The sequence below is a fragment of the Pinus tabuliformis genome, chromosome 1_2, assembly GCF_031772625.1.
Source record: "Pinus tabuliformis cultivar Carrire ecotype Pingquan chromosome 1_2, CPIR1, whole genome shotgun sequence".
Classification (NCBI taxonomy): domain Eukaryota; kingdom Viridiplantae; phylum Streptophyta; class Pinopsida; order Pinales; family Pinaceae; genus Pinus; species Pinus tabuliformis.
The window spans coordinates 397566412-397576805 of record NC_142298.1 but is presented as its reverse complement, the minus strand read 5'-3'; the positions used below and the strand labels follow the sequence as shown (position 1 = coordinate 397576805).

The window sequence follows — 10394 nt, the reverse complement described above, 5'->3', positions numbered from 1 at the left end:
CTTATGTTATTTGTTTCATGGACTCCTTGACTTTCATGTTAAATATGTTTTATGCAATTGGCTTTTCAGGTGCTATTTAATTTGTTTGCCTTGTTTGTGTTTGCAGATTCGCGAAAAGGATCTCATTTGGATCGAAGGAGCGAGGGCATCCACAAGCTTGCGTTGGACCTAAGGTAGGCCCTAAAAACACTTGTTTGCTATTGTTTATCAAAGCATATTCAGAGAAAGATAGTGTCTGGTTGGTTTGCTTGTCACTAGGTCTTCTTTAGATTCTAGGAAGGTCTGTCTTGTCCGCAAGATCGACTTATTCCATGTGACAATATGGATTATGGGCAAGCATTCTCAACTGCACAACCTTTGAACAGTTCCCGACACATTTGAGGTTGCTTATCACCTTCAGATACTTCTGTTTCTTTACAGAACATTTGAGGTTGCTTGTCACCTTCAGATGCTTCTGTTTCTGTACAGACTATTCCATGTATAATAAACTTTACATCATTCTGTACAGAATATTCCATGTCTAATAAACTTTACATCATTCACATGGATGACATATATTGGAGTAACATCTTACCCTTAAATACATGAACAATGTACTTTGAGAAAAGCATAATGAAATTATTCCCAAACTTGGAAAACCAAGTTCAATCTTCAAGCCACTCCAAACTAAAGATCTCTTGAACCTCATCAATGGTGAGGTTATGAAGGGTAGATGCTTTGATGTACAACCATGCTTCACGCTGCCTGTCGCTATCAGATATGACTACACGTTTTAAAGATCTTGGTATTACTGTAGGGACTTCATTGAATACTGAACACTCCCTCATGTCCAATGATTCTAACTTTGATAGCTGATCAAATTCAGTGGGAAGGTCCTGCAAACTTCTGCAATGTGAAATATCTAAATATTCTAGTTGCCCTAGTTTGCAAATGGAAGATGGCAGCCTCGACAGGCTTGGACAGGCAGACAATCTCAGCACCCAAAGTGACTTTAACCATCCCATATCATCAGGTAAGTTTTGGATAAAATGACAATTAGTAACGGACAACCTTTGGAGGGAAGTTAAATTGCATAGTTTGACTGGAAATTCCCCCAAATCACTGCAGTGATCGAAATTAATTTCCATAATGTTTGGAAAGTTAAAGGGCTCAAGTTCCATATCCATTAGAGTGTTATTCCCAAGGCCCTCACATAAGCACACGGACAACTTTTCCAACTTCTCACAGGACCTACAGTTCTCATACAGAGGAGAAGTAATAATCACCTTATGAAGAAACAGAGACCTAATTTGAACAGGTGAAGAAAATCTTGGCAGCGCACTAATATTTGCACGCATGGAACTGTAATTGTATAAGAACTTTCAGTTTTGGCGTCCTATTTAAAAATGTTGGAAGACAGTATTGATTTGCAGAAAAGAATAACGCCAAAGCTTCCACCTCAGGAAAATCAATTTGACTCCAATCTTGTTCTTGCATTGCACCTACAAGGGTCCCAGAAAGATAAAACTCAATGTATGATGCTGATCAAAATGCTTATCAAACACCTTAGTAAACTTGGAAAATTAGTAAATTGAATTCATAATTATTCAATGTTTCATATGGAAAGGGAAAGAAAGCAGGTTTCATGAGCAGACATACCTGTGTAAATTGAAACAAACTGAGTGCGAGGTGCCTGATCTATTATGTGGGAATTTTATCCTCTTTGGAAGGCATGAAGAGCCTCTTAGGAGTGATAATGTCATCCTGGCTTGCCAGGTACAAGGCTAAATCCCGCATTACATCATGTTGAGAAAAGCAGAGCTCAGCAACATAGCTGAAATTGATGGCCCCACTCCTAACCCATTAAAACCTTGTGTTAACCAAACCAATCATGGTATCTCAAAAGCCCCCTTTTATCTCTAGTTTGATACTAACATATATATTTATCTTACTCTCCTCATTCTCTTTCTAAAAATAAATCTTGTACACAATTTAGATTATAAACTTAGATTATGTTTATAAGCCTCAAGTTTTCTGGGATGTTCATGATTTATCGAAGATGCCAAAGCCCAAAAGCAGAATAATTAAAGTTAAGAAGCATACATGAAGAGGCCGAAGCAATAATCAAAACAAATTCATACGCAGCAGTTGAAGTAAACAGGTTCCATAGTACATACCCTGGATAGCCTGTGAGATTCAGGAGATTTCGACTTGCAAGTTCTAGCAAGACGTCCAAAGCATCTGTCCATTCCATCTGGCGAACATATACCCAAATGTCTAATAATGTTTCCATGCTGAACTTTCTACCTTTGGGAAAAGCCCCCAAATCCAAAAAGCACTGTTTATGTTTATCATCAAGCACATCTATACTCGTTTCCAAGCATTTAAGAAGACTCTCCTTGTGATATTCTGATATAGATTCTGATTTTGACAATTTTCTCCAAGCATTGCTCCGAATTGGCCTGGGATTACCGCGCAATGAGCTTCCAATGACCTTGAGGGAAAGTGGTAAGCCCTTACACTCTATTGCAACCTATAACTATAGTGTTAGTTAAACTGTGCTAGTTTTTTGGATAAATCATGACTTTAAAACACTTGCTGGAGATACATTAAAGGAATTTGTTTTTAGGTCATAAATTTGGGTATTAATTGCAAAATTGGCATTTAGGTAAAACATGAGTAAGATGGCATATGAGATAATGGAGAGTATGTATAATTCATACCTGTCTAACCAGAACCTCATTTTCTGTTGTCGGAATCGAAGTCTCATCAAAGGCCCAGAAGCAGAAAAGAGACAGGGCATTAGCATCCTCCAACAGAGGCATCTTATACAAACGAGTACTATCTGTAATTCTAATGGTGGAATCTTGTCTGGTTGTGATAATTGTCTTGTATCCTTTTGCTTCAAACAATAGGTTTTCCAGAGTTGATATCGACCAGACATCATCCAAAACCACCAAAGTCGGCCGATATATTCTTAACCTAAGTTTTTTCTGCAATTGGTCATGTGTGTCCTCTATGCTCTGGAATTCAGGCACTCGGCCACCAATTATCTTCTCCCACATCGTCTCTAAGAGGCCTTTTACATTTGGATTAGATCGTTTCACTGGAACGAGAACTATATTGCTGAAAGATTGGAAAGAGAATAAACATTACAAACTAAGGCCATGACAACATAATATGGATGTCTGGATAACAGATTTAGGAAGACTGGAAATGTGGTTACCTTTGACTAGGTTATCTTTGCAAAGGGCTGATGCCAGGGTGCTTTTGCCGCTCCCACCCATCCCTGTTATTCCAAGGCGATCAACGTCATCCTGCAATATAATTTGTTTGACGGCATTGATACAAGTCTCTAACCCAACTACAAAATCTGACATATCCGGGACTTCCTGGAAGGTGGAGCTGACGGGCTGTTCAGCGATTTTAGCCACCTCGAATTGTTTGCGAAGATCATTGACGGCTGCACTTAGATTCTCCAAACGACCGGCAATTTTGGGCGAACCTTGAATTTCAATCAAATCTTTGATTTTCTCCTGAAACTCTCGAACCCTCTTTCCATATTGCCACTTTCTGTATACATTACAGACGTGTAAATTGTCTCCTTCGTCCACAAGGCTTAAGCCATCTTGCAGGACAGCTTCCAATTCTCTGAACTGGCTGTATCTTGATGAATCTGAATTGGAAATAACCTCGACATCATCAATGTCGCGCTTTAACGACTGAAGCTTGTTCTTCAGCTCTTTTGCTGGAATTGACAGGGTTCCATACACTGACAGGTGGTCAACATGCAAATATCTCTATGAACAAATGTCTAAATTAGGTGCTGGCTTAACGTGGAACAAGCCTCAGAAAGAACTTAGGATAAGATGATATTGCAAACTTTGCTTCCACAGCCTACCACAGCGTACTTTGGATAAGATGAGATTGCCTCAATATTTTTGCATCGGGCAACGTGAAGGCTGCAATAAAACCTCAATCATTTGCCGAACCAAAAACTTTGGGTAAAATTTTGTTGAATAAAATTGGGAGCATCAAACTTAGGTTAAAATGTGAAAACACCGAAAAAAAACCGATCAAAGTATCAAGGAATGGTAGGTCAACGATTGATGGATCGCTATTAGTCCCAGGCAGGGACTAATAAAGAAATAAACTTAGCACAAAATGACATATATTTGAAATAGAGAAATGAATTTGCGACAATAATGTTATTTTATTTTTAATGAGTAAAAATTAAAACTATTTTAATCAACCTGTATATAATTTAATATTTATTGCACATTAACCTTTATTAGATAAACGGAAGTTAACATTAATTACGGAAGCATCTAATTAAAAAAAGGCAAAAATAAAACGAAATCCTAAAACTCAAAACGATTGGCCAAATGTCCTTTTAAATGCACCACTTAACCATATCCCTGCGAAGCACCACTTATCCATATCCATGCGAAGGAAACAAGTAGTAACAACCAACATACATACTTACTTACTTGTTATTGGATGACGTTGGAGCAACAATAAAGGTTTTTTACGAGATATAATGCATCGATAGTTCACTCCAGGAATGGATAGTCTGTGTAACCAACTACAGGATCAGAACCGTAAAACGTGTTTCTGTCATATTTGTTGAGGGGAGCATTTAACTCAAATCTTCTAGGCAAATCTGGGTTCGCCAGAAAAATTCGACCGTAAACTACAAGATCAGCCTTACCACTTGCAATTGCTTCATTTCCATCTTCTCTACCATAACCCCCTGCAACCAAGAATGATCCCTTGAATGCCTTCCTCATTGGAAACAGACTCTTGTTTGTTGCAACAGATTCAAATGAAGTTACCAGTCTGGGCTCTACATAGTGGGCATACAGGATATTGTATTTATTTAAGGCTTCAGCCATGTAAAGCCCAAGAGCCTCAGGATCTGAGTCACTGGATTCTAGATATTGTGCAAATGGAGAGAGCCGTATTCCCACTCTCTCTGCTCCAATTTCATTTGCCACTGCTTCAACAACCTCCAGAGGAAACCTGCACCGATTCTCCAGTGTGCCACCATACTGATCGGTCCTGTTATTTATGCTGTCTTTCATAAATTGGTCAATAATATATCCATGGGCACCATGAATTTCAACACCATCAAAACCTGCCACAAAGCCCTCAAATATCTCAATGCCAAATCTGGGTAAATATCTCAATGCCAAATTCACGATTTATGTAAGAACAGTCACCTGCTTTAATAGCATTTCTTGCAGCAAGACAAAAGTCATTGACAATCTGTGGAATCTCCTCAATTTTTAGAGCTCGAGGAGTGGAAAAATCTGCAACATCCTTGCCGTTGGGTAACACAATCTGTCCCGATATTTTTCGATCTGATGATGACACAGGAGCCTGGCCATTGGGTTGATAATCTGCATTTCATAGACCCACTCACCCATCTTAATTCAATAATCTGCATTTCATAGACCCACTCACCCATCTTAATTCAAAGAAACTGACACAAAATTTTCTCCAAAATACATGCAATTGCATCCATCAAAACATTGACCTAATGCAAACTGCATAAGAATTGTGACATTATAGTAGGGATCCACAGACATCTGTCAAGTGGTAAATGAAAGGAATCAATGGATAGCAATGTAATGCAAAGAATAGATACTTACCCACATGGGAAGCTCTTCCACTGTGCCAAATCTGACAGAAGAAAACACCACCTTTCTCGTGGACGCCATTGACAATGGGTTTCCATGCTTCCACCTGCTCCTCTGTCCAAATTCCAGGCGTATTTGGGTACCTGTCAGTTGTACACCTCGACATGGTCATCATCATTTGGGCTTCTATTAAAGAAAGGCCTATAACGAGCAGTTGGCTTATTATTATATAACTATTGTGACAGATAGAATGTTACTCTACCCAAGGGCAGACTCAGAGACAGCAGCAGCTTCTGCAATGAGAAGACCTCCAGGGCTGGTTCTCTGGGAATAGTATAGGATTGCATGTGGTTGGGGCATGTAATTGTAGGATCTCTGTCTGGTTAATGGTGCCAAAACCACCCTGCAAAACCCCTTTCTTGTATCAACAAACTCAAACTATGTTGCCAAAATGAATACCAGAGGAAATGAGAAAAAGGGAGAGCAGAAGATTGATACCTGTGAGACAAGGTAAAGGGACCCAACTGATAAGGTGTTATCAGTGGGATCTGCTGCTTTGATTCGTTTTCTTCTTTGTTTTGTTTTCCTTCCATGGCGATTAGTGTGCTTAATCCCATTTTTTTTCTTCTTCTGCAATGGAAGTGAATGAGATCCACCGATTTGGTTAAATAGGGTGATCGATGTGGATGAATGGTTGATAGATTCACACTGTACTCCCCTGTGGGGTTATACAGGTTTCGAATGGTATTGAACATACTGTGAGGGATCATATCTACGAATGTAGCTGCGCCTCTCATTTTGTGTGGCCTGCGCTCAGATATGGTGAGTGGGAGGTGTGCATGAGTGTCCCATGCGGAAATGTGATGAATTATGAGTTTGGTGCAGTGCGAACACTGCGAAATGAATCAATAGTTTGACATTGGCCACTATTTGAAAAGCAATTTAAAGTTGTATACAGTAAATAGTTTGACATGGCCATCATTTGAAAAGCAATTTAAAGACAATAGTTGGACATGGCCACCATTTGAAAAGCAATTTAAAGACAATAGTTTGACATGGTCACCATTTGAAAAGCAATTTAAAGTTGTATACAGTCATTTAGGTCCTATGAATGGAGTGGACCTGGAGTCTTCTTATTAATGTGCCTTTGAAATTAACCCCGCATATACGGCAAGGGCTAACGAGCTTGCCATAGGGCATTAAATGCCCGCTCAGCTACAAGCTCGTTAGCCATATAACACGAGGTGGAGACGGAGTGTTCGGAAAGTCACCGGGCGCGTGTTAAATATGGCTAACGAGCTTGCAGCTGAGCAGGCATTTAATGCCCTATGGCAGGCTCGTTAGCCCTTGCCGGCATATACCTCGTACTCCTATTAATGTGTGGCTTTGAAATTTTACAATGCGGATACGTTTGTCTATGCTCCACTTTACCCTTGTACATTTGTTGATGATCCACACAAAACAAAAATAAAAAATATTGAATAGAAATTTAAAATAACAGCCTATATCCATTCTAAATACACAAAATAAAAATAAAAAATATTGAATAAAAAATTAAAATACCAGTATATATCAATTTTAAATACCAAGAAGAAAGATCTAATTTTTTCACTAGTAATTTTTTTTATGAGTAGATATTATTTAAATGTTTTATATAATTATTAAATTTTTAAATTAAAAAAAAAAAAAAAAAAAAAAATTCGGTCTATATAGCAAAATTTTAACTTTGGTGACAGACAGAGCGGATTACACATCACACTGGGTTGTACAAACTAAGTACATTGAACCTAGGTCGATCTAAGTTGTAAAAGGTAGCATGTAATTGCCAAAATTAACTTACCTTGATTACTTACTATGAAATTATGGTGATTTATTAAGGCTATATGTTAGTAAATTTATATTTACATAAATTTAAGAGGAGATTTTCAGAGTTATTCATATTGTGGAAGTTTTCTCTCTCTGCCTTTTGGGTGGAGTATCCACCCATCTTGAGATTGAAGATCTGTGTGGAAGTTTTCTCTCTCCGACGTTTTGAGTGGACACTCCACCCATCTTGAGGGACTAGAAAGCAGATAGATAGAGAGTTGAATAATGAGAGCACGAAGTCAACAACAACAGTGAAAAAAGATAAAGATTAAAAAATTCTTAATTGAAGAAAATGGTTAAAGAAATACAAAACTAGAATGAGATGCAACTGGAAGAAGGTAAAATAGAATCTTATATTCAAATAGTCTAAACTTAAAAATAAATCAAAATATTTAATTTCTAATCATTTTTATATAATTAAATATATATATATATATATATATATATATATATATATATATATATATATATTTTTATGGTTAATAGTTTAGAAATTAAGTAGATAAATTATTATAACCAATATGAATGATGAGGAACTAATAAATTTATAGTTGATTTGAATTTATTTATTTAGATTAATCATTGAACTATTATGATCTAATGTAATAACATATTAATCTATATTATTATATATATTTATATGATAATGGAATAATGTTATATTTGTATATAAAGAGAAAAATATTGTTGAAATTCAGAGCTTAATTTTAATATAAGAAGACTTTTTTATTTATTTAACATTATTTTAGGGTAATAGCTTAGAATGTTACTTTTTGAAAAAAGAATTAGTTATTATTATCAAAGATATTATATGAATCTATATTGTTCAAATTATAAAAATCCAGAATTTAAAGGAATTAATATTAATTAAATAGAGTTAATCTAAAACTTATTTATTTATTTATATTTATAAGCTTGGTTGGATTTTTTTCGTTACTTTTCTTAAAAGGTGGGTTACATACATAAATCAAATCATTAGGTGGTCTCAACCTACCTAGTGGGAAACCAGATTTGTTGGCCACCTAACTGCACTATATGCCATCCAAAACCAAAAGAGTTTGGTATATTCAAACAAAGATATATAACTCTAAATGCCATGATTCTTACTATATGCTAAATATCTAAAGTCTAAAACTATAAACTGTAAACACTACATATGGAAAAATATAATTCAAAATTGAAACATCTAAAGAACAATTCTTCTGAAGAATACAGTGGGGTCAGATCCTTCACACTGGAACCTAGGAGTTCTGACTGAGGGATGCATGGAATGTGGCTGTCAATACAGTTGAGTCTACCATTCAGTTGTTGCAAATGAAACTGGATCTATTGCAGGGCTTTTTTAATTTTCGCATGCCCATATTTAGTCTAAGTACATTCTCCTAGAGTGACATACAATGCTTTGGCTGTTAGATTCTTCATTATCCAGTAAAGATAAAAAGTTTTTTTTTTTATATTGAGTGGAGTCGATTCCTCTGGTCACAGGTGGCAAGCCATGGAAACCTCCACTGCCTACCTACTTCTTCTTCCGAGTTCTCCAACTGTCGTAGTATCTCTTTCTCGCTGAGAGCTAGAATATTGCGAGTGAACCACATCATTCGAGCTTTCCAAAGACCTGATAAACTCGCCACCTTTCCCTTCATATTTACTTTGTTGCATGCAAACTATTAGACATACTCACCTGTCACATGTGTGAGGAGTACAGGGTCTCCATACACTGCCTTTTACACTCTTTCATTTGTCAGAAATCAATCTTTCGTCTAAGTGGATCGCACCATTTAAAGGATAAAAGAAATAAAATTTATGGTGTAAATTATTTTGATAATTAGCATAGATTATTTTTGGACTTTAATATATATATATATATAGAGAGAGAGAGAGAGAGAGAGAGAGAACACAGGGTGGGGCCTAAGCAATAAGTTGGTGGATTATAGGTTTCCAGGAATGGCTAAGCTTATAGCCATCTTCTCTATTGAAATTTTTGGGATTTTTTTATTTATTTCCAAATCTTCCCTAATGATACAAGAGTTATGAAAAAGGATATTGGCTAGGGAACGAGTTTGTTCAAAGCGAATAAAGTGTTTCGTGTTATAAGAATGCTCGGCTATAGCAAATTTAGTCACTCTGTGTCTATTATGTGATCCTTAAGGTGGGCAGAGATTGAGCAACCACTTTGGCCAATGTAAGACTTACCACATGAGCAAGGAATTTGGTAAACAACTGATCCCTACATGGGCTTGGACTTATCTTTGGCTTATCGGAAAATTTTCTAAGGGTTCTATGAGGTTTGAAGACAGTACCGATGTTCTTTTTAGAAAGAATCTTGGCAATGACATTTTTCAAGAAACTTTTGTATAATGAATGATTTGATGTTTAAACAATATTTAATAAGGTTAAATTGAAGTTGGATTTAAAAATAGTGAACATGCATTTAGTTTTCATTTTTATGTGCAAGAAAAGTATATTATTATTATTATAAAAAAATTGGCAAGGTAAGTTTTATAGATAAAATGAATATATTAATTTCTTTCATAATGAATTAGAAAAAAAACTTCTAGATGTAAAGTCGAGATTAGTAGAATTTATGTGATTTGTAAGTTAATGATTTCTTTAGTGTATCCAAAGCACATAAGTTAGTTTGAAGTGTTAGTGTCAGTATCTTCATCCCTCCATCAGTAATCAAAATTCTCTTGTTGCATGCATTTTTAGGTGTCTCATCTGATCAGCTGCATTCCATTAGGTCATGGATCATCTGATGGTAGTGGCATATTATCACTTTTCCCTCATGGTCTTTACCTGCTGGCTTATTTTCACAAATTTAGGTCATTTACCGTCATTTTTTGTCTTTACACTTGCAAAAGCCATTTTAGGGTTTTAGGTCTCATTATGTCTAGGGTTTGTCATCAA

At 36.2% G+C, this 10394-nt stretch overlaps 1 protein-coding gene and 1 pseudogene across 1 annotated transcript; both read right to left on the bottom strand.

The window, feature by feature from the left end:
* Positions 1-644: 644 nt before the first annotated feature.
* On the bottom strand, positions 645-4419 carry LOC149206034 (putative disease resistance protein At5g47280; annotated as a pseudogene).
* Positions 4420-4442: 23 nt separating this feature from the next.
* On the bottom strand, positions 4443-6557 carry LOC149206033 (putative 12-oxophytodienoate reductase 11). Its single transcript, XM_089395269.1, has 5 exons — positions 6120-6557; positions 5884-6024; positions 5634-5764; positions 5202-5381; positions 4443-5116 (listed from the first exon to the last, which is right to left on the bottom strand). Exons 1-5 carry the CDS (start codon positions 6416-6418, stop codon positions 4533-4535), a joined length of 1335 nt encoding a protein of 444 aa, XP_089251395.1. The 5' UTR covers positions 6419-6557; the 3' UTR covers positions 4443-4532.
* Between the last annotated feature and the right edge of the window lie 3837 nt (positions 6558-10394).

Bases quoted from the DNA above. Each gene is read 5' to 3' on its own strand.
- LOC149206033 (XM_089395269.1), bottom strand. From the start codon at position 6,418: ATGAGAGGCGCAGCTACATTCGTAGATATGATCCCTCACAGTATGTTC. The intron at 6,025-6,119 runs GTATCAATCTTC...GGGGTTTTGCAG, and splicing joins CCCTTTACCTTGTCTCACAG to GGTGGTTTTGGCACCATTAA. The intron at 5,117-5,201 runs GTGACTGTTCTT...GCTTTGTGGCAG, and splicing joins AAGAAATGCTATTAAAGCAG to GTTTTGATGGTGTTGAAATT.